This window comes from Pseudophryne corroboree, chromosome 3 (genome assembly GCF_028390025.1).
Source record: "Pseudophryne corroboree isolate aPseCor3 chromosome 3, aPseCor3.hap2, whole genome shotgun sequence".
NCBI lineage: Eukaryota > Metazoa > Chordata > Amphibia > Anura > Myobatrachidae > Pseudophryne > Pseudophryne corroboree.
The window spans coordinates 425,784,951-425,810,047 of NC_086446.1; the positions used below are offsets into that span (position 1 = coordinate 425,784,951).

The window sequence follows — 25,097 nt, forward strand, 5'->3', positions numbered from 1 at the left end:
TCTATTTCTCGTAGTCCGTAGTGGATGCTGGGGACTCCGTAAGGACCATGGGGAATAGACGGGCTCCGCAGGAGACAGGGCACTTTAAGAAAGAATTAGGAATACTGGTGTGCACTGGCTCCTCCCTCTATGTCCCTCCTCCAGACCTCAGTTAAGGAAACTGTGCCCGGAAGAGCTGACAGTACAAGGAGAGGATTTTGGAATCCAGGGTAAGACTCATACCAGCCACGCCGTATAACTCGTGATAAACTTACCCAGTTAACAGTATGAACAACAACAGAGCATCAGACAAACCTGATACAACCATAACATAACCCTTATGTAAGCAATAACTATATACAAGTATTGCAGAAGAAGTCCACACTTGGGACGGGCGCCCAGCATCCACTACGGACTACGAGAAATAGATTTACCGGTAAGTAAAATCTTATTTTCTCTAACGTCCTAGTGGATGCTGGGGACTCCGTAAGGACCATGGGGATTATACCAAAGCTCCCAAACGGGCGGGAGAGTGCGGATGACTCTGCAGCACCGAATGAGCAAACACAAGGTCCTCCTCAGCCAAGGTATCAAACTTGTAGCACTTTGCAAAGGTGTTTGAGCCTGACCAAGTAGCCGTTCGGCAAAGCTGTAATGCCGAGACTCTTCGGGCAGCCGCCCAAGAAGAGCCCACCTTCCTTGTGGAGTGGGCTTTTACTGATTTTGGAAGCGGCAATCCAGACGCAGAATGAGCCTGCTGGATCGTGTTACAGATCCAGCAAGCAATAGTTTGCTTTAAAGCAGGAGCACCCAGCTTGTTGGATGCATACAGGATAAACAGCGACTCAGTTTTCCTGACTCTAGCCGTTCTGGCTACAGGAACCTTCAAAGCCCTGACTACATCCAGTAACTCGGAATCCTCCAAGTCACGAGTAGCCACAGGCACCACAACAGGTTGGTTCATATGAAAAGATGACACCACATTTGGCAGAAATTGCGGACGAGTCTGCAATTCTGCCCTGTCCATATGGAAAACCAAATAGGGGCTTTTATGTGACAAAGCCACCAATTCTGACCCACGCCTAGCCGAAGCCAAGGCTAATAGCATGACCACCTTCCACGTGAGATATTTTAACTCCACGGTTTTAAGTGGCTCAAACCAGTGTGATTTCAGGAAATTCAACACCACGTAAAGATCCCAAGGTGCCACTGGGGGCACAAACGGGGGCTGAACGTGCAGCACTCCCTTTACAGACGTCTGAACTTCAGGTAGAGAAGCTAGTTCTTTTTGAAAGAAAATGGATAGGGCCGAAATCCGGACCTTAATGGACCCCAATTTCAGGCCCAAAGTCACTCCCGACTGTAGGAAGTGAAGGAAACGGCTCAGCTGGAATTCCTCTGTAGGGGCATTCCTGGCCTTACACCAAGCAACATATTTTCGCCGTATACGGTGATAATGTTTAGCCGTCACGTCCTTCCTAGCCTTTATTAGCATAGGAACAACCTCATCCGGAATCCCTTTTTCTACTAGGATCCGGCGTTCAACCGCCCTGCCGTCAAACGCAGCCGCGGTAAGTCCTGGAACAGACAAGGTCCCTGCTGCAACAGATCCTGCCTTAGAGGCAGAGGCCATGGGTCCTCAGCGAGCATTTCTTGCAGCTCTGGATACCAAGTCCCTCTAGGCTAATCCGGAACAATGAGTGTTGTTCTCACTCCTCTTTTCCTTACGATTCTCAGCACCTTGGGTATGAAAGGAAGAGGAGGAAACACATAAACCGACTGGAACATCCACGTGTCACCAGTGCGTCTACAGTTATCGCCTGAGGGTCTCTTGACCTGGCGCAATACTTCTGTAGCTTTTTTTTGAGGCGGGATGCCATCATGTCCACCTGTGGCAGTTCCCATCGACCTACAATCTGCGCGAAGACTTCTTGATGAAGTCCCCACTCTCCCGGGTGGAGGTCGTGCCTGCTGAGGAAGTCTGCTTCCCAGTTGTCCACTCCCGGAATGAACACTGCTGACAGTGCTCATACGCGATTCTCCGCCCATCGAAGAATTCTGGTGGCTTCCGCCATCGCCACCCTGCTCCTTGTTCCGCCTTGGCGGTTTACATGAGCCACTGCGGTGATGTTGACTGATTGAATCAGCACCGATTGGTTGCGAAGCAGGGTCTACGCTTGACTTAGGGCGTTGTATATGGCCCTTAGTTCCAGGATATTGATGTGAAGGCAAGTCTCCTGACTTGACCACAGCCCTTGGAAACTTCTTCCCTGAGTGACTGCCCCCCACCCTCGGAGGCTTGCATCCGTGGTCACCAGGACCCAGTCCTGAATGCCGAACCTGCGGCCCTCGAGAAGTTGAGTACTCTGCAGCCACCACAGAAGAGACACCCTGGCCCTGGGGGATAGGGTGATCAGCCGATGCATCTGTAGATGCGATCCGGACCACTTGTCCAACAGATCCCATTGAAAAGGTCCTCGCATGGAACCTGCCGAAGGGAATGGCCTCGTATGACGCCACCATCTTTCCCAGGACTCTCGTGCAGTGATGCACCGACACCCGTTTTGGTTTTAAGAGGTCTCTGACCAGTGTCATGAGTTCCTGAGCCTTCTCCGTCGGGAGAAAAACCTTCTTCTGGTCTGTGTCCAGAACCATGCCCAGGAAGGGCAGACGCGTCGTAGGAATCAGCTGCGACTTTGGAATATTCAGAAACCAGCCGTGCTGTTGTAACACTTCCCGAGAGCGTGCTACACTAATCAGCAACTGCTCTCTGGACCTCGCCTTTATGAGGAGATCGTCCAAGTATGGGATAATTGTGACTCCTTGCTTTCGCAGGAGCACGATCATTACTGCCATTACCTTGGTAAATATTCTCTGTGTCGTGGACAGACCAAACGGCAACGTCTGGAATTGGTAATGACAATCCTGTACCACAAATCTGAGGTACTCCTGATGAGGTGGATAAACGGGGACATGAAGGTAAGCATCCTTTATGTCCAGAGACACCATAAAATCCCCCTCCCTTGCGATGACCGCTCTGAGCGATTCCATCTTGAACTTGAACTTTTCAAGTATATGTTCAGGGATTTTAAATTCAATATAGGTCTGACCGAACCATCTGGTTTCGGGACTACAACATGGTCGAATAATAACCCCCTCCTTGTTGAAGGAGGGGAACCTTGACCACCACCTGTTGAAGATACAATTTGTGAATTGCAGTTAACCCTGTTTCCCTCTCGGGGGGGGGAAGCCTGCAGGGCCTTCAGTGAGGAGGCATCTTCTCAAAGTCCAGCTTGTATCCCTGAGACACAATATCTATTGCCCAGGGATCTAACAGGGAGTGAAGCCACTTGTGGCTGAACTTACGAAGGCGTGCCCCCACCGGGCCTAGCTCCGCCTGGATTTTCGTAGAGGCCGGGGAGGATTTCTGTTCCTGGGAACTAGCTGTGTTGTGCAGCTGGTTTCCTCTGCCCCCGCCTCTGGCAAGAAAGGACGCACCTCGGACCTTCTTGTTTCTTTGTTCGAAAGGCTGCAGTTGATAATGACGTGCTTTCCTAGGCTGTGCAGGAATATAAGGCAAAATATCAGAATTACCAGCTATAGCTGTGGAGACCAGGTCCGAGAACCCTTCTCCACAAAATCCTCAGCCTTCCATATGCCACTTAAGTTGGCATCATCTGTCCATTGCATATTCTACAGGATACGTCAAGCAGAAATCGACATAGCTTTGCCTCTAGGACCCAGTATACTCATGTCTCTTTGGGCATGTTTTATGATATATATCTCTTAAGACAGCATTATATATATATATATATATATATATATATATATATATATATATAGAAGCAAAGGTACGGCACTCACAACCACTTGGCAGCCAAAATAATGACAGGAAGCAATTTAGCTGTACTGTCATTACTTTGGCTGCCAAGTGGTTGTGAGTGCCGTACCTTTGCTTCTCTACATGCTTTATTTGTAAGGGCACCAAACCCAGCTGCATATTACACGTGGAGTGCCGGGCCTGCTGCACTATATGTGTGTGTGTATGTATATATATATATATATATATATATATATATATATATATATATATATATATATATATATCAATCACACATACTAGGGTCTCAATTTCTGCTGATAAGGTACCTGTCCACGCTGCCACAGCGCTATAAACCCATGCCGACACAATCGCCGGTCTGAGTAGTGTACCAAAATGTGCACGCTATCTGCAGGATCCCCGAGGATAGCTGTTAAATCAGGGCTACCTTTTGGGCAAACGTGACACCCTAGAGGAAGATTCCCATCACATCCTGGCCTTAGTGGGGAAAGGATACTGCCTGAGAATTCTTTGTGGGAAGCTGCAGTCTCTTGTCTGGAGATTCCCGCTCTTTTTCTTCATGAGAGGAGGGAAATTTACCTCAGCTTTCTTCCCCTTAAACATGTGTACCCTCGTGTCAGGGACAGATGAGTCATCAGTGATATGCAAATCATCTTTTATTACAATAATCATATATTGAATACTTTTCTGCCATTTTGGCTGTAACTTTGCATTATCGTAGTCGACACTGGAGTCAAACTCCGTGTCGATATCAGTGTCTATTATTTTGGATAGTGAGCATTGTGAGACTCTGAAGGTCTCTGCGACATAGGGACAGACATGGGTAGATTTCCTGTCTGTTCTCTAATCTTTTGTGCAATAAATTCACCTTAGCACTTACACATATCCAAACAGGCGTCGGCGTTGTCGACGGAGACACCCTCTAACACACATATTAGCTCCATCTCCTCCTTAGGGGAGCCTTTTTACCTCAGACATGTCGACACACACGTACAGACACACCACACACACAGGGGATGCTCTATTTGAAGACAGTTCCCCCACAAGGCCCTTTGGAGAGACAGAGAGAGAGTATGCCAGCACACACCCCAGCGCTATATGACCCAGGAATCACACAGTAACGTAGTGTTAACCCAGTAGCTGCTGTACCTTGTTTTTACGCCAAATTTATGTGCCCCCCCTCTCTTTTTCACCCTCTTCTATCATGCTTCTGCAGGGGAGAGCCTGGGGAGCTTCCTCTCAGCGGAGCTGTGGAGAGAAAATGGCGCTGGTGAGTGCTGAGGAAGAAGCCCCGCCCCCTCAGCGGCGGGCTTCTGTCCCGCGATTTTGTGTAAAATAATGGCGGGGGCTCATGCATATATACAGTGCCCAACTGTATATATGCCCACTTTGCCAAGAGGTCTCTAATTGCTGCCCAGGGCGCCCCCCCCCCCTGCGCCCTGCAGTGACCGGAGTGTGTGGGTGTAATGTGGGAGCAATGGCGCACAGCTGCAGTGCTGTGCGCTACCTCATATGAAGACTGGAGTCTTCTGCCGCCGCTTTTGAAGTCTTCTTGCTTCTCACGCCGGCTTCTGGCTCTGCGAGGGGGGACGGTGGCGCGGCTCTGGGATCGGACGACCAAGGGTGCGTTCCTGTGTTCGATCCCTCTGGAGCTAATGGTGTCCAGTAGCCTAAGAAGCATGACCTATCCGCAGTTAGTAGGTCTGCTTCTCTCCCCTCAGTCCCACGTAGCAGAGAGTCTGTTGCCAGCAGATCTCTCTGAAAATAAAAAATCCTAACAAAATACTTTATTAGCAAGCTCAGGAGAGCTCACTAAAGTGCACCCAGCTCTGTCCGGGCACAGATTCTAACTGAGGTCTGGAGGAGGGACATAGAGGGAGGAGCCAGTGCACACCAGTATTCCTAATTCTTTCTTAAAGTGCCCTGTCTCCTGCGGAGCCAGTCTATTCCCCATGGTCCTTACGGAGTCCCCAGCATCCACTAGGACGTTAGAGAAAACAGTTTGTACCCCTGGGAGATAAGGTTGGTTATCCAAAGTCATGGTGACGTTTTGGCCTAGATGTCCCGAAAACCTTCCAGACGTGCGCCCACCAAGGGGAACCCCAGGTAAGCTGGTAGGTCGTCATGCCACGGTTTTGTCAGCAGGTTTAGCCTGTCTTCTGTTTGCTGCCTGTGAGCAGCCTCTACCTCTGCCCCCACTGGAAAGGACTGCGATCTAAATTAATTAAACGCTGGTCCCGAATATCCACTCCTAACCTGTGGAATGGCTCTCTTATAAGGAGTAGGTAGAAAGGTGGACTTCCCTGCTGTAGCTTGCGAAATCCCCTTGTCCAACTCTGGACCGAAAGGCAACTCGCCCCCAAAAGGGGATGGATTCTACCGCCTTCTTGGCGTCAGAGTCTCATTGCCACGCTCTGTCTAGCCGACATAGTTGATGCAGAGATGTGCGATGCTATTCTGCTAATATCGTTAGAGACTTGACAGAAGTATGAAGCCAATTCCCGAATGTTTTCCGCCAGTGGGGTAATGTCTTCCAAGCTATGTTCCTCCCCGATAGCCTGTACAATACTTCCAGACCATGCTCCCATGGCCTTGTTTACCCAAACACAGACGACCGTAGGTCTCTGTGTTGCACCAGCTGTTACAAAAATCGACTTTAAAGCTGTGTCAACCTTATGATCTGAAGCATCCTTTAAAGTTGTTACATGAGGAATTGGTAAGATTGTCTTCTTTGATAACCTTCCTAGGGAAACATCCACTACTGGCGGAGTCTCCCACTTATCCATTACACCCTTCGATAAGGGGTAAGTTACTTAAACTGCTTCGGAAAATTGAAAACGTTTATCAGGGTTCTTCCAAGCCTCCTCCATTTGAGACTGGAGAGATTTAGGAATGGGAAAACCTGCTGAACGCGGTTTCTTTTTCTTTTTTTCTTTTTTTTTTTTGAGTGTTGAATAACTCGAAATCCTCTGGACCCTTAACTTCTTGTACCTTAAAGTTTAGGGTCTCTTTCACTGCATCAATTAAGGAATCCAAACCCGAGATTGCCATGTCCTCTTCCGGAAACTCAGCGTCCAGGTAAAATTCATCTGTATCAATGAGAAGACACTCCTCCTCTTTCCAGCATAATAGGAAGAGGCCCTTTTAACTGCCTTGCGCACATTTGTTTCTGTATGTGTAGGTGGTGTTAACTTGATGAGAAATTCTTCCATTGTCTTTGAGAATCCCGCAGTCTGCTGCTTGCGTGATTCCGCCATCTCCTTGGAGATTCCATCTGCACGGTTGTCTTCCCATGACCGAGACGTAGCACTGCTCCCAGGTGGAGCGTCCTTGCTAAGCAGGAATCGCACACCCCGGAGTTTCCAACCCGCGTGCTCTTCTCGTTACATTTCGTGTAAACATAATAGGTCTTTGGAGACTAAACCCCATACCAGTCTATGTCGCAGCGCTTTCACCCTTTAAACTAGGAAGATAAAGACTGTGATAGAGGACGGAAGCAAAGGTATAGGATTGTCTGGCTGGTAACTTTTGCTTCTCTTAAATGGAAGAGAAAAAGAGAGAAAAATAAATAACCACATTTTTCACACCAGCCGACCTGCAACCCTCACACACCCAACTGTAGGTCAGTTACGATGGTAGAGTTGTTATCCACTTGCTTCCCCATATTTTCTGCAGGATCTTTGCAATAGAAATCCTTTGAAAATATAAGTAATAATAATAATCAAGTTTCAGGAGATCCTCATAGGATTTATATAACTTTCACCAGCAGAGGGATTGCTGATATCTAGTTTCACAAGCAGAGGGAGCTGTAACTACATCAAAAATCCCTCGTTTTTTATTTGATTTTTTTATTTATTTTTTAATTTTAAATGAGGGGGAGGGCTCATTCATGCCCCGTAGATTTGGCGCCTGACTGGAAATAAATGTAAAAAAAAAAAAAATGGCCGCCCTTGCAATATTCCAGACACGTGTAAGCAAAGGGAGAAAAAAGAAGGCTCTTGTGTGGGCGCACTCATTAATTAATTGTAATCACTTTTAGTGATTAACATATTGGTTATTCTAATTACTGATAAAACACAATTTTATTGAAATAATCATTAAGATCAATGTAATTGCCCATTATCAAAAAAGTGTGAGTGATCCAGAATGGTTATAAATAAAATGTTCTGGTCCTGCCTCAGGAACTGAGATAGAGATGGGTGAAGACACAGCAAAGTCATACACCCATTTCACCCGACCAGTACAGACAATCTGTATTAATGAGACCAATTGATCAATTAATTCTTCCTTTGATTATGACAGAATTATGAATTATCAGCATTGATTAAACAGTACAAGGTTGTTTATATTGTACAAAATTTACTGATTAGAAAGGTAACTTCTAGCTATATAGTTTTTTTGGGAGGACCAAATAATGTACCTTCCCTGAAGAAAAATAGATGGAAAAAGCAGAAGCAAGTGGTGATACTGCTGTTGAAGTCACATACCACACATCATACAAAATGATTGACGCTCTACAACACTAGGTATTCCCTGTGAGTCTCCTCTTCAGGTACTGACCCAGCCCAACACTGTTTCGCTTCCAAGATCGAACGAGATCGGGCATTAGCAGTGTGGTTTGATAGTAGAGAAAGTGGGTCAGACTCCAATGAGAGTGCACCTATATAAGAAAGAGTGACTATTTCGGTCACAAAGGTGCAGTGTGGATCTGCTGTTTATGTTAGGCAGGAGACATCAAATCCCACCGAAGTGGTATTGTGCCCCTGGATCATAAATGAGAGTCCACGAAAAGAGAAAAGATAATGGAAATTAAGGCATAGTGTATTCTACATTGATATCTTGCATGCAATAATAATCTTATAAAGCTCAGAAGGTGCTGATTCAAAGATTCGTGTATATCTGCGTACAAATTTTTTTTTTATTTTTTTATGTACACTGGTGCTGAGATTAAAGACAAAAAATCATTCAGAATTATTAATGGTGCAGATTGCTAATACTGGTATATAGGGTTAGATTCTATTGGAAAATGCCGTCACTGAATGCATATAAAGTGAATGCAAGGTGAGTTATTGCCATTATAAATGCTGGAACATGAAGAGAGGGAAATGGAATTTTTCATGAAATAAGCAGCAATAAATCACTATAATCACATAAAAAGTGAGAGAAATGCAATTGCTATTCCTGGTATATGCAATTTGATCTTAGTGAAAAAGTGCTATGCAGGGAGCTGTGGCTAAACACAGACAAGTATGTACAGCCACATATTAAGATATCTAACCTGAATACATGCAGGGATAAAGTACAGTTCCTGTAACGGCTGGAAGCAGTGAATCCAGAGTAACTGGATTAGATAACCTGACCTGAGGCTAGGACAATAAATCAGATGTAGCTGGACAAACAAGGACCCATTGGATTGGAAAACGCGTTTCACCCCTGTGGGGCTTGCTCAGGAAGTGAGCAAGCCCCACAGGGGTGAAACGCGTTTTCCAATCCAATGGGTCCTTGTTTGTCCAGCTACATCTGATTTATTGTCCTAGCCTCAGGTCAGGTTATCTAATCCAGTTACTCTGGGTTCACTGCTTCCAGCCGTTACAGGAACTGTACTTTATCCCTGCATGTATTCAGGTTAGATATCTTAATATGTGGCTGTACATACTTGTCTGTGTTTAGCCACAGCTCCCTGCATAGCACTTTTTCACTAAGATCAAATTGCATATACCAGGAATAGCAATTGTATTTCTCTCACTTTTTATGTGATTATAGTGATTTATTGCTGCTTATTTCATGAAAAATTCCATTTCCCTCTCTTCATGTTCCAGCATTTATAATGGCAATAACTCACCTTGCATTCACTTTATATGCATTCAGTGACGGCATTTTCCAATAGAATCTAACCCTATATACCAGTATTAGCAATCTGCACCATTAATAATTCTGAATGATTTTTTGTCTTTAATCTTAGCACCAGTGTACATAAAAAAATAAAAAAAAAATTTGTACGCAGATATACACGAATCTTTGAATCAGCACCTTCTGAGCTTTATAAGATTATTATTGCATGCAAGATATCAATGTAGAATACACTATGCCTTAATTTCCATTATCTTTTCTCTTTTCGTGGACTCTCATTTATGATCCAGGGGCACAATACCACTTCGGTGGGATTTGATGTCTCCTGCCTAACATAAACAGCAGATCCACACTGCACCTTTGTGACCGAAATAGTCACTCTTTCTTATATAGGTGCACTCTCATTGGAGTCTGACCCACTTTCTCAACTATCAAACCACACTTCTAATGCCCGATCTCGTTCGATCTTGGAAGCGAAACAGTGTTGGGCTGGGTCAGTACCTGAAGAGGAGACTCACAGGGAATACCTAGTGTTGTAGAGCGTCAATCATTTTGTATGATGTGTGGTATGTGACTTCAACAGCAGTATCACCACTTGCTTCTGCTTTTTCCATCTATTTTTCTTCAGGGAAGGTACATTATTTGGTCCTCCCAAAAAAACTATATAGCTAGAAGTTACCTTTCTAATCAGTACATTTTGTACAATATAAAACAACCTTGTACTGTTTAATCAATGCTGATAATTCTTCCTTTGATTATGACAGAATTATGAATTAATTGACCAATTTATTTATTTTATTACCAGTTATTTATATAGCGCACACATATTCCGCAGCGCTGTACAGAGAATATTTGCCCATTCACATCAGTCCCTGCCCCAGTGGAGCTTACAATCTATATTCCCTATCACATGTACACACAGACACATTCACGCTAGGGTTCATTTTTGTTGGAAGCCAATTAACCTACCAGTATATTTTTGGATTGTGGGAGGAAACCGGAGTACCCGGGAGGAAACCCACGCAAGTACGGGGAGAATATACAAACTCCACACAGTTAGGGCCATGGTGGGAATCAAACCCATGACCTCAGTGCTGTGAGGCAGTAATGCTAACCATTACACCATCCGTACTGCCCCAATTGGTCTCATTAATACAGATTGTCTGTACTGGTCGGGTGAAATGGGTGTATGACTTTGCTGTGTCTTCACCCATCTCTATCTCAGTTCCTGAGGCAGGACCAGAACATTTTATTTATAACCATTCTGGATCACTCACACTTTTTTGATAATGGGCAATTACATTGATCTTAATGATTATTTCAATAAAATTGTGTTTTATCAGTAATTAGAATAACCAATATGTTAATCACTAAAAGTGATTACAATTAATTAATGAGTGCGCCCACACAAGAGCCTTCTTTTTTCTCCCTTTGCTTACACATGTATTTCTGGCTCTGGGCGCACCTCCAAGCTGGACACTGAACCAAAGATTTACTTTCATAATTGTCCAACTTTGGTCTCTTTTAATTAAATATATACAGACCGGGTCGCTTCTCTTCTTGCTCTAGTCAATATTCCAGACACCTCAGTCCCTGAGCATGCTTGTGACAGAGCGCACCGTTCACTGTGCGCTCTCGATCCCGCTGGCTGCCCCCACACGCTGCCGAATGAATCCCCCCAGCCGCGCGGCACTCATCCACTGTTGGCCGCTGGTTGGCGCGCTCCGGGGCCGCTCTCCTCCAGGTCCCGTAGCGGCGCAAGCTGACAGGGGATACAGGTCTGTGACTGCTGTTCAGCGCGCGCCGGGACTGCTCTCCTCCAGTCCCGTAGCGGCGCCTGACAAGGGACACCGGCCCGCCCCGCACTGCGCGACCTCAGTTCAGCGCGCTCCGGGACTGTTCTCCTCCAGGTCCCGGAGCGGCGCCTGCTGACAGGAGACATCGGCCCGCCTCCACACTGTGTGCCCGCTGGCCGGCGCGACGCTGTGGGGAGCCGAGATCAAATATAGTGGTCTCAATTGGGAAAGCCTAACAAAGCCCCATAGGAAAATTAATAAAACAACCCTAACGAGCTCCCTCTTGTAATCTTAAATACAACCAGTACTCACGGTTGGTGCCTTCAGACCCCTTTAGCTGGAATCTTTGTCTCTCCATGCTAAACTTTGCCCCCCTTTTATTAGGGGGACGCAGCCTTTTTCTCTGGTAAAGCCTGCACCCCCTTTCATTTAGGTGGGATCGGGCATTTACCGTTTTGTCTTTTAAAACCTGCACCCTCCCTTTAGTTAGGAGGGATTGGGCAAGTATAAATGAAAAAATAATGAAATAAATAAATAAAAAAATCTTCAAGGAGCAGGAGCTCCCCTCTGTGCCTGTACCTCCTAGGCACAATTTTCCAAACTGAGGGAGGAGGGATGTGAAGGGGGAGGAGCCGGCTGTGCAGACAATGCTAATTTTAGATTGTGCCACACCTCCGGTTGCAAGCTTCACACCCTAATCATAATGTCTAAGGAACCTCCAGTGTCCCCTAGTGGATGAAAGAGAAAACTGCACCATGTTGGGAGTCCAGAAATGAGTATCATAATGCATGAGATGGAGGGTAACAGAAATGTAAGTGTTAAGCTGGCCATACACTAGGTCGATATAGTGTACGAATGTCCGATTTTGTTTTGGGTATGATTACGATGCGCAGTCCCGCAGGTCGAACGTTGCATCACCAGATTATACGTGCAGTCCATATTATCTGTCGTAATCATATGCACATCGTACCATGTACGATTTTGAGTGGCATTTCCATGGATTTCTTTTTTTGTGAGGCACACGACCGTTCGTTTAGCGAAGGGTCATTAACACAGTGTGTCGAGGTTGAAGGGAAGTCGTGATACGACTAACATCGGATGCGGGTCGTCCCGATATATGGCCAGCATTAGATTTTGTAGCAGTGTTTCCAGGTACAATGTTCACTTCCTCTTCATCACCTCTTGTTTAACAATCTGCACTGTAATTCATAACAGAAACTTGTAATAAGCACACACCTATACGAAACACGCAAATATGTGCCAAAACGAGCTGAATATATAAGGCTTACAGAGAAAAATGAGCAATGAACAGACTCTTGGGCCCAATCATTTCTATCTACACAGGACTTAAACTAACAATGCATATAGATGAGCACCACAGACTCAATACAAATTGCACATCTAGACATACTGATTTACAACTGCTCTACAATTGGTCCTTTGGTTGATACTCAGCATAAACAATGTTCACAATCATTTACAAAAACATCCCGATTACTTAGGATGTATGTGTATTGAAGGGAGGTGGACCCTCTTTATTTATGTTCTGTTTTTATATTGTCTTCAGACATTTAGGGGCTCCACAACTGTGCATATAAAGGCACGGGGAGAATATACGCACCTTGGCCCTCATTCCGAGTTGTTCGCTCGCAAGGCGATTTTAGCAGAGTTACACACGCTAAGCCGCCGCCTACTGGGAGTGAATCTTAGCTTCTTAAAATTGCGACCGATGTATTCGCAATATTGCGATTACTAACTACTTAGCAGTTTCAGAGTAGCTCCAGACTTACTCTGCCTGTGCGATCAGTTCAGTGCTTGTCGTTCCTGGTTGACGTCACAAACACACCCAGCGTTCGCCCAGGCACTCCCACCGTTTCTCCGGCCACTCCTGCGTTTTTTCCGAAAACGGTAGCGTTTTCAGCCACACGCCCCTGAAACGCCGTGTTTCCGCCCAGTAACACCCATTTCCTGTCAATCACATTACGATCGCCGGAGCGAAGACAAAGCCGTGAGTAAAAATACTTTCTTCATAGTAAAGTTACTTGGCGCAGTCGCAGTGCGAACTTTGCGCATGCGTACTAAGCGGATTTTCACTGCGATGCGATGAAAAAGAACGAGCGAACAACTCGGAATGATGGCCCTTACACAGTTAGGGCTATGATAGGAATACAACCCATGATGTCAGTGCTGTGAGGCAGTAAAGCTAACTACTACACCATCCATGGTAGTCATTTCATAAATTTGCGCAACTGTAATTAGTATTTTAATGTTGTATTTGTGTCTCTGTAAGCTGCGCCTTTTTCCAGGGGCATTGTACACCTGCGTTCTAATCACACAATGCTTTCTTCAGGAGCCCCTGTATTACTCGTCTTAGCACCCCAGGGAAATTGCGCACCTTGCAGTAAAATTTGGATGACATTCAACTTGCTCACCTCTACTTTCAGTGAAGTCAAGGCTCTTGTGCTGCCATTTTAAACATTCATTTTGCTAATAGGAGAAGATCTGTGATAATACAACGGATATGGTGCAAAGTTTATAAACACGCAGTCACCAAGAATTGCATTCTTTTCAAAATGTACAAGTGTCAGTTGGTTTTCCTGCTAAACGTTTACATTTATCCACTCTATAGGTGCATACACAAATTGCCGAGAAAATGAGCAACGTCGCTCATTTTCACCCTTCCTGAGCGAAATCGCTTATATTATCGGCTAGTGTGTATGCCGCCAGCGACGATCGATGCGTGACCCCGCGGGTCAGTAACGACCCTCGCTGCAGCTCAATTTGGACTGTCGTCCAAGAGCTGCCTGCACGGCTCAGCCGCTGCGTGACGTCACTGAGCAATATGGTCGTCATATCGCTCAGTGTGTACGGCCAGCGGGCGACCACCACGGCCCGGGAGGGGAAACACTAAGAGACATCGGTCATAGAGCACATTGCCTAGTGTGTAATCGGTCATAGAGCACATCGCCTAGTGTGTACCCACCTTATCTCATGGTTGTTGGCTACAAATCTGACTTTATGTTAAACATGATAAACATGGCTCACCTCAGCAGCTGTAAACTTCTCTCTGGGCCCAGCAGTGATCCAGAGCTTCACCCCTATCAGTTTTTCTGCTGTAATGTCTTCTTTCAAACTGTGGGCATTAGAGTTGAGCTGGTTAGAACAGATTATTGAGGTTGAGAATAAAGTGTATAATATCTACACAGTCTAAGGTGGTTGAATATTTGTGTTTTTGATAGAAAAAATTCAAAACTGCAATACTATTAAGTGTAAAACTAGATGTGTGTTAAAGAAGTATTAAGGGTTTAAGGAACACCAGCTTTCATCATCTGGATGAAATTAAATTTTTTGCTGAACAAGATGCCTATGTGGCCTAGAGAAATTTGACTCTGCAAAAGCCATACCACTAAGCAAATGGGATGTAGTTGTGTGACCGGCGGACAATACCGACGCTAGGATCCCGCCCCCTAACAATCCCGACAGTTGGCATGCCGACTAACAGGGATCATTCCAACTCGTAGGTCCACGACACCCATAGAGTGGGAATAGTGCAGCGAGCCCGTAAGGGGCTTCGTTGAGCTCGCAAACCCCACCCACCACCCCCGTTGGCCACACATACCCAACGCAAGCAAACACATACACTTTAGCAAAAATCAGAGAAGTTTGCATCACGTCACCTATTTGTAAATTATTTATTTATTACCAGTTATTTATAAAGCGCACACATATTCGTAAGAGATTGCATGCAACTGCGAGAGCACAAAAATTGGGCATAAACACTGAACAATCCGGCCGTTCTGGTGTCGTTCTGGTTTGGCCGGGAACGACATACCGGTCTGAGATCGTTCTACTTTGTTCCCACCCTTAGAAAGCCATGTCATAATGAGGTTATACACACTGCAAAAAAAATAGGATTTTAATTACCTACCGGTAAATCCTTCTCTCGTAGTCCGTAGAGGATACTGGGGATCCATTTAGTACCATGGGGTACAGGTGGGTCCACTAGGATACTTGGGCACTTTAAGAAATCAATAGCGTGCGCCGACTCCTCCCTCTATGCCCCTCCTACCAGACTCAGTCTAGAAACTGTGCCTGAGGAGACGGACATACCTTGAGGGAAGGATTTAAGGGACAGTGGTGAGATTCGAACCAGCACACACAACCAAGAGGAAAGCCATGCTAACCAAACTTGACGAGGGACAGCAACAGCTGAACCAACAACAATACTTAACCAAGTAAGAGTGCAGGAACACACGAAGCACTGGGCGGGCGCCCAGTATCCTCTATGGACTACAAGAAAAGGGTTTACCGGTAGGTAATTAAAAACAGGATTTTAATACCTACCAGTAGATCCTTTTCTCCTAGTCCATAGACGATGCTGGGGTCCACTTCAGTAGCATGGGGTGGGGTATAGATGGTTCCGCAGGAGCCTTGGGCACTTTAAGACTTTTTCAGAGTGTGAACTGGCTCCTCCCTCTATGCCCCTCTTCCAGACCTCAGTATAGGAACTGTGCCCAGGGAGACGGACATTTCGAGGAAAAGATTTACTTTTAATAGTTAATGGTGAGATTCATACCAGCTCACACTTCAACCATGCCGCACACATGGCATTCAACACAACACATGCCAACGGGCATGAACATTACAGCAACCATGCTGAAACATTTTTAAGAAATTAACAACTACAGGTAAAGTACGCACTGGGTTGGGTGCCCAGCATCCTCTACGGACTAGGAGAAAAGGATTTACCGGTAGGTATTAAAATCCTGTTTTCTCATACGTCCTAAGGGATGCTGAGGTCCACTTCAGTACCATGGGGTTATACCAAAGCTCCAGTACGGGCGGGAGAGTGCAGATGACCCTGCAGCACCGATTGACCAAATTGTAGGTCCTCATTGGCCAAGGTGTCAAACTTGTAAAACTTAGCAAACATGTTTGCCCCTGACCAAGTAGCCGCTCGGCAAAGCTGTAATGCCGAGACCCCCCGGGCAGCCGCCCAGGACGAGCCCACCTTTCTAGTAGAATGGGCAGTCACCGAATTCGGTACCGGCAATCCTGCCGTGGAATGAGCGTGCTGAATCGTACCTCTGATCCAGCGCGCAATAGTCTGCTTAGAAGCAGGACACCCAATCCCGTTGGGAGCATACAGGACAAACAGCGCCTCTGTTTTTCTTATCCGAGCCGTTCTGGCTATATAGATTTTCAAAGCCCTGACTACGTCCAGAGACTTTGAAGCAGCGAAGGTGTCAGTGGCCACTGGCACCACAATAGGTTGGTTTATATGGAAAGAAACCACTTTTGGAAGAAATTGCTGACGAGTTCGTAACTCAGCCCTATCTTCATGGAAAACCAAGTAAGGGCTCTTGTGAGACAAGGCCCATAACTCAGACACTCGTCTTGCGGATGCCAAAGCCAACAGCATGACCACTTTCCAAGTGAGAAATTTTAGCTCTATCTCCTGGAGAGGTTCAAACCAATCCAATTGAAGCAATCGTAACATCAAGTTAAGATCCCATGGTGCCACAGGAGGCACAAATGGAGGTTGGATGTGTAGCACCCCTTTTACGAATGTCTGAACTTCTGTAAGGGAGGCCAATTGTTTCTAAAAAAAAACGGACAAAGACGAAATCTGGACCTTGATTGAAAATGGAGAAAACGTCCTAACTGAAACTCTTCCGTTGGAGCCTTCTCGGTTTCACACCAAGACACATATTTTCTCCAAATGTTTAAACGTTACGCCCTTCCTAGCCTGAATAAGGGTGGGGATGACTTCCTTGGGAATACCCTTTCGGGTTAGGATCCGGCGCTCAACAGCCATGCCGTCAAACGTAGCTGCAGTAAGTCTTGATACACGCACGGCCCCTGCTGCAGCAGGTCCTCGCGGAGAGGAAGAGGGCGAGGATCTTCTATGAGCAACTCCTGAAGATCTGGATGCCAAGCCCTCCTTGGCCAGTCTGGGACAATGAGGATTGCCCGAACTCCTGTTGTTATTATTATTTTGAGAACTTTCGGTATCAGTGGAAGTGGTGGGAAGACATACACTGACCGAAACACCCACTGGGCCACCAGTGCATCCACTGCTGTTGCTTGAGGGTCTCTCAACCTGGAACAATATCTCTGAAGCTTCTTGTTGCGACCAGACGCCATCATGTCTATTTGAGGAATTCCCCAAAGACCTGTCAAGTCTGCGAAGACGTCTTGGTGGAGGCCCCATTCTCCTGGATGGACATCGTGTCTGCTGAGGAAGTCTGCTTCCCAGTTGCCCACACCCGGAATGAAAATTGCAGACAGAGCTCTTGCATGTCTTTCTGCCCAGCGGAGGATCTTTGACACCTCTGCCATCGCCGCTCTGCTTTTTGTTCCGCCCTGACGGTTTATGTACGCGACTGTTGTTACATTGTCTGACTGGATCTGTACGGGTTGATCTTGAAGAAGATGCACCGCTTGCAGAAGGCCGTTGTAAATGGCTCTTAACTCCAGAACATTTATGTGAAGACAAGTTTCTTGACTTGACCATCTTCCTTGGAAGCTTTCTCCCTGTGTGACAGCTCCCCAGCCTCAGAGACTTGCATCCGTGGTCACCAGGATCCAGTTCTGAATCCCGAATCTGCGTCCCTCTAGGAGGTGAGAACTGTGTAGCCACCACAGGAGCGAAATTCTGGCTTTGGATGACAGGATTATTCTCTGGTGCATGTGTAGATGGGATCCGGACCACTTGTCCAACAGGTCCCACTGGAATACTCTGGCATGGAATCGGCCAAACTGTATGGCCTCATAGCCGCTACCATCTTTCCCAACAACCGAATGCATTGATGAATCGACACTCTTGTTGGTTTCAGGACTTGTTTGACCATTCTCTGTATTTCCAGAGCCTTTTCTACTGGAAGAAATACCCTATGTACTTCCGTGTCCAGTATCATCCCCAGAAAGGACAACCTTGTCGTCTGTTCCAAATGTGACTTTGGAAAATTTATGATCCAACCGTGATGTTGAAGTATTGTCAGGGAGAGCGCAATATTTTGCACCAGCTTTTCTCTGGTCCTCGCTTTTATCAGGAGATTGTCCAGGTACAGAATTATATTGACTCCTTTCTGTCGAAGGAGGACCATCATCTCCGCCATTACCTTGGTGAACACCCTCGGAGCCGTGGAAAGTCCAAACGGCAATGTCTGAAATTGGTAATGACAATCCTGCACTGTGAATCTCAGATAAGCTTGATGTGGAGGATAAATGGGAACATGTAAGTAGGCATCTTTTATGTCCACTGACACCATGAATTCCCCCTGCTCCAGACTGGAAATCACTGCCCTCAAGAGATTCCATCTTGAACTTGAACCTTTGCAAGTAGAGATTCAGATTTTTCAGGTTTAGGATTGGTCTGACCGAGCCGTCCGGCTTCGGAACTACAAATAGGCTTGAATAAAACCCTTCTCCTTGTTGTGACAAGGGAACCAGGACAATGACTTGATCCTGACACAATTTTTGTATTGCAGCTGCTACTACTTCCCTGTCTGGAAGAGAAGCTGGTAAGGCCGATTTGAAAAATCAGACTGGGGGAACGTCTTGAAACTCTAGTTTGTACCCGTGGGATACAATTTGTAAAATCCACGGGTCCAGGCCAGATTGAACTCAGAACTCACTGAAAAGTTTCAGACGTGCCCCCACCTGAGCGGACTCCCGCAAGGGAGCCCCAGCATCATGCTGAAGATTTGTCAGAAGCAGGGGTTGATTTTTGCTCCTGGGATCCCAGAGACGTTGCAGACTTTTTTCCTTTTCCCCTTCCTCTACCCGCAAAGAAAGGGGAACCTTTACCCTTTTTGTATTTATTGGGCCGGAAGGACTGCATCTGAGAGTGATGTGTCTTTTTCGCCGGCGCAGGAGCGTCCGGCAAGAATGTCGGCTCGCCGTGGTGGGGCTTGCGAATGGTTCCCTCAGGAGCTCAGTGTCCTGTCAGCGGGGAACAGGACCATTAACCCTATAGGACAGAGGTTCTCAAACTCGGTCCTCGGGGGCACACACAGTGCATGTTTTGCAGGTCTCCTCACAGAATCGCAAGTGAAATAATTAGCTCCACCTGTGGACCTTTTAAAATGTGTCAGTGAGTAATTAATACACCTGTGCACCTGCTGGGTTACCTGCAAAACATGCACTGTGTGTGCCCCCGAGGACCGAGTTTGAGAACCTCTGCTATAGGAGGTTGGGCCGTATCCCCCCCCCCTTTCCCAAGTCCCACGAAGCAGACAGGCTGGTGCCAACCAGCGCTGTCTGAAAATAACAAACAGAAAATAAATGCAGAAAACTCTTCAGGTGCTTCCCTAAGCGTGACCGGATCCTCCGGGCACATTTTCTAAACTGAGTCTGGTAGGAGGGGCATAGAGGGAGGAGCCAGCTCAGACTAATTATTTTTTAAAGTGCCCAAGGCTCCTAGTGGACCAGTCTATACCCCATGGTACTAAATGGACCCCAGTATCCTCTAGGACGTAAGAGAAAATTAAGAGTTATGGGGGAAAAAGAGGTCATTCTAAAACTAAAAACACACTGGAGTCTACCCCTTGTCACCTTTGTATTTTCCAGCTGGTCCTCAGTCTTTTCTGTAGAGACTTGTAACCTCCACTTTCATTTTTCGATACATTAAACAAGATAGTATTTCGTATCTCATTATCTGATGCAACCTGAAAGCAAAATAAAACTTATGAAATGGTAATACATATCTCCTGTTTGCAGGCCAACCTTGACTAATTTGGTGCCCCCCCAACCCCCTTCCCTGGGATATAGATGCCACCTCAAAGTACCAACTGGGTTTTAGGGAAAGATTTTAGTTGGAGCCCCATAAATTGCAGCGAGTCCCACGTATAATATATTAATGATGATTACAATACAGGTTGAGTGTCCCATATCCAAATATTCCGAAATACGGACTTTTTTGAGTGAGATAGTGAAACCTTTGCTTTCTGATGGCTCAATGTACACAAACTTTGTTTAATACACAAAGTTATTAATAATATTGTATTAAATTACCTTCAGGCTGTGCGTATAAGGGCCCTCATTCCGAGTTGTTCGCTCGTTCTTTTTCATCGCATCGCAGTGAAAATCCGCTTAGTACGCATGCGCAAAGTTCGCACTGCGACTGCGCCAAGTAACTTTACTATGAAGAAAGTATTTTTACTCACGGCTTTTTCATCGCTCCGGCGATCGTAATGTGATTGACAGGAAATGGGTGTTACTGGGCGGAAACACGGCGTTTCAGGGGCGTGTGGCTGAAAACGCTACCGTTTCCGGAAAAAACGCAGGAGTGGCCGGAAAAACGGTGGGAGTGCCTGGGCGAACGCTGGGTGTGTTTGTGACGTCAAACAGGAACGACAAGCACTGAACTGATCGCACAGGCAGAGTAAGTCTGAAGCTACTCTGAAACTGCTAAGTAGTTAGTAATCGCAATATTGCGAATACATCGGTCGCAATTTTAAGAAGCTAAGATTCACTCCCAGTAGGCGGAGGCTTAGCGTGTGTAACTCTGCTAAATTCGCCTTGCGACCGATCAACTCGGAATGAGGGCCAAGGTGTATATGAAACATAAATGAATTGTGTGAATGTAGACACACTTTGTTTAATGCACAAAGTTATAAAAAAATAAGAATTTACTTACCGATAATTCTATTTCTCGGAGTCCGTAGTGGATGCTGGGGTTCCTGAAAGGACCATGGGGAATAGCGGCTCCGCAGGAGACAGGGCACAAAAGTAAAGCTTTTACAGGTCAGGTGGTGTGTACTGGCTCCTCCCCCTATGACCCTCCTCCAGACTCCAGTTAGGTACTGTGCCCGGACGAGCGTACACAATAAGGGAGGATTTTGAATCCCGGGTAAGACTCATACCAGCCACACCAATCACACCGTACAACTTGTGATCTAAACCCAGTTAACAGTATGATAACAGAGGAGCCTCTGAAAGATGGCTTCCTAAACAATAACCCGAATTAGTTAACAATAACTATGTACAAGTATTGCAGATAATCCGCACTTGGGATGGGCGCCCAGCATCCACTACGGACTCCGAGAAATAGAATTATCGGTAAGTAAATTCTTATTTTCTCTATCGTCCTAAGTGGATGCTGGGGTTCCTGAAAGGACCATGGGGATTATACCAAAGCTCCCAAACGGGCGGGAGAGTGCGGATGACTCTGCAGCACCGAATGAGAGAACTCCAGGTCCTCCTTTGCCAGGGTATCAAATTTGTAAAAATTTACAAACGTGTTCTCCCCTGACCACGTAGCTGCTCGGCAGAGTTGTAATGCCGAGACCCCTCGGGCAGCCGCCCAAGATGAGCCCACCTTCCTTGCGGAATGGGCCTTAACAGATTTAGGCTGTGGCAGGCCTGCCACAGAATGTACAAGTTGAATTTTGTTACAAATCCAACGAGCAATCGACTGCTTAGAAGCAGGTGCACCCAACTTGTTGGGTGCATACAGTATAAACAGCGAGTCAGATTTTCTGACTCCAGCCGTCCTTTAAATGTATATTTTTAAGGCTCTGACAACGTCCAACAACTTGGAGTCCTTCAAGTCGTCTGTAGCCGCAGGCACTACAATAGGCTGGTTCAGGTGAAACGCTGATACCACCTTAGGGAGAAAATGCGGACGCGTCCGCAGCTCTGCCCTATGTCGAATGGAAAATTAAATAAGGGCTTTTATAAAACAAAGCCGCCAGTTCAGATACTCTCCCGGCCGAAGCCAGGGCCAGTAACATAGTCACTTTCCATGTGAGATATTTCAAATCCACATTCTTTAGTGGTTCAAACCAATTGGATTTGAGGAAATCTAAAACTACATTTAGATCCCACGGTGCCACCTTAGGCACCACAGGAGGCTGTATATGCAGTACTCCTTTGATAAAAATCTGGACCTCAGGGACTGAGGCCAATTCTTTTTGGAAGAATATTGATAGGGCCGAAATTTGAACCTTAATAGATCCCAATTTGAGACCCATAGACAATCCTGATTGCAGGAAATGTAGGAAAACGACCCAGTTGAAATTCCTCCATCGGAGCACTCCGCTGCTCGCACCACGCAACATATTTTCGCCAAATACGGCGATAATGCTTCGCGGTGACTTCCTTCCTTGCCTTTATCAAGGTAGGAATGACTTCTTCTGGAATGCCTTTTCCTTTTAGGATCTGGCATTCAAACGCCATGCCGTCAAACGCAGCCGCGGTAAGTCTTGAAAAAGACAAGGACCCTGCTGAAGCAGGTCCCTTCTCAGAAGTAGAGGCCACGGATCGTCCGTGACCATCTCTTGAAGTTCCGGGTACCAAGTCCTTCTTGGCCAATCCGGAGCCACTAGTCTTACTCCTCTTTGCCGTATAATCCTCAATACCTTTGGTATGAGAGGCAGAGGAGGAAACACATATACCGACTGGTACACCCAAGGTGTTACCAGCGCGTCCACAGCTATTGCCTGCGGATCTCTTGACCTGGCGCAATACCTGTCCAGTGTTTTGTTGAGGCGAGACGCCATCATGTCCACCATTGGTTTTACCCAACGGTTTAATAGCATGTGGAAAACTTCTGGATGAAGTCCCCACTCTCCCGGGTGAAGGTCGTGTCTGCTGAGGAAGTCTGCTTCCCAGTTGTCCACGCCCGGGATGAATACTGCTGACAGTGCTATCACGTGATTCTCCGCCCAGCGAAGGATCCTGGCAGCTTCTGCCATTGCCCTCCTGCTTCTTGTGCCGCCCTGTCTGTTTACATGGGCGACTGCCGTGATGTTGTCCGACTGGATCAACACCGGTCTTCCTTGAAGCAGAGGTTCCGCCTGGCTTAGAGCATTGTAGATTGCTCTTAGTTCCAGAATGCTTATGTGAAGAGACTTTTTCAGGCTCGACCACACTCCCTGGAAATTTCTTCCCTGTGTGACTGCTCCCCAGCCTCTCAGGCTGGCATCCGTGGTCACCAGGATCCAATCCTGCATGCCGAATCTGCGGCCCTCCAATAGATGAGCCTCCTGCAACCACCACAGAAGGGATACCCTTGTCCTCGGCGACAGGGTTATCCGCAGGTGCATCTGAAAATGCGACCCTGACCATTTGTCCAACAGATCCCTTTGCATGGAATCTGCCGAAAGGGATTGCTTCGTAAGAAGCTACCATTTTTTCCCAGGACTCTTGTGCATTGATGTACAGACACCTTTCCTGGTTTTAGGAGGTTCCTGACCAGGTCAGATAACTCCTTGGCTTTTTCTTTGGGAAGAAAAACCTTTTTCTGAACTGTGTCCAGAATCATCCCCAGGAACAGCAGACGAGTTGTCGGCATTAATTGGGATTTTGGAATATTCAGAATCCATCCGTGCTGCTTTAGCACCTCTTGAGATAGTGCTAAACCCATCTCTAGCTGTTCTCTGGACCTTGCCCTTATTAGGAGATCGTCCAAGTATGGGATAATTAATACGCCTTTTCTTCGAAGAAGAAATATTATCTCGGCCATTACCTTTGTAAAGACCCGAGGTGCCGTGGTCAAACCAAACGGCAGCGTCTGAAACTGATAGTGACAGTTTTGTACAACGAACCTGAGGTACCCCTGGTGTGAGGGGTAATTGGAACGTGGAGATACGCATCCTTGATGTCCAAGGATACCATAAAGTCCCCTTCTTCCAGGTTCGCTATCACTGCTCTGAGTGACTCCATCTTGAACTTGAACTTCTTTATGTACAGGTTCAAGGACTTCAGATTTAGAATAGGCCTTACCGAGCCATCCGGCTTCGGTACCACAAAAAGAGTGGAATAATACCCCTTCCCTTGTTGTAGAAGAGGTACCTTGACTATCACCTGCTGAGAATACAGCTTGTGAATGGCTTCCAAAACCGTCTCCCTTTCTGAGGGGGACGTTGGTAAAGCAGACTTCAGGAAACGGCGAGGTGGCTCTGTCTCTAATTTCAACCTGTACCCCTGAGATATTATCTGCAGGATCCAGGGATTTACCTGCGAGTGAGCCCACTGCGCGCTGTAATTCTTGAGACGACCGCCTACCGCCCCCGAGTCCGCTTGCGAAGCCCCAGCGTCATGCTGAGGCTTTTGTAGAAGCCGGGGAGGGCTTCTGTTCCTGGGAAGGAGCTGCCTGTTGCTGTCTCTTCCCTCGTCCTCTGCCTCGTGGCAGATATGAATAGCCCTTTGCTCTCTTATTTTTAAAGGAACGAAAGGGCTGCGGTTGAAAGGTCGGTGCCTTTTTCTGTTGGGGAGTGACTTGAGGTAGAAAGGTGGATTTCCCGGCCGTAGCCGTGGCCACCAAATCCGATAGACCGACCCCAAATAACTCCTCTACGCATCGCCTGTCCACTGTCGTGTCCATAAAGCTCTTCTGGCCGAAATGGACATAGCACTTACCCGTGATGCCAGTGTGCAGATATCTCTCTGTGCATCACGCATATAAAGAAATGCATCCTTTATTTGTTCTAACGACAGTAAAATATTGTCCCTGTCCAGGGTATCAATATTTTCGATCAGGGACTCTGACCAAACTACCCCAGCACTGCACATCCAGGCAGTCGCAATAGCTGGTCGTAGTATAACACCTGCATGTGTGTATATACCTTTTTGGATATTTTCCATCCTCCTATCTGATGGATCTTTAAGTGCGGCCGTCTCAG

At 46.5% G+C, this 25,097-nt stretch overlaps 1 protein-coding gene and 2 pseudogenes across 3 annotated transcripts in view; 1 reads left to right on the forward strand and 2 right to left on the reverse strand.

The window, feature by feature from the left end:
- Positions 1-25,097, reverse strand: part of IFT52 (intraflagellar transport 52) — a 120,744-nt gene that overhangs the window by 91,459 nt on the left and 4,188 nt on the right. Inside the window, exons 2-3 of one of the 3 annotated variants that reach the window (XM_063960295.1) lie at positions 14,512-14,599; positions 13,899-13,968 (exon numbers count right to left, since the gene is read on the reverse strand). Coding sequence is in view for 1 of the 3 variants with exons in the window: in XM_063960293.1 (XP_063816363.1) it covers positions 14,512-14,599; positions 20,026-20,138 (201 nt within the window). In the remaining 2 variants the exon portion in view is untranslated. Of the gene's footprint in view, positions 1-13,898; positions 13,969-14,511; positions 14,600-20,025; positions 20,139-25,097 lie in introns of all 3 variants that reach the window. The other 2 variants (XM_063960293.1, XM_063960294.1) reach the window with 2 other exon arrangements.
- LOC134896943 (5S ribosomal RNA) lies at positions 8,332-8,450 on the reverse strand (annotated as a pseudogene).
- On the forward strand, positions 10,094-10,212 carry LOC134898002 (5S ribosomal RNA; annotated as a pseudogene).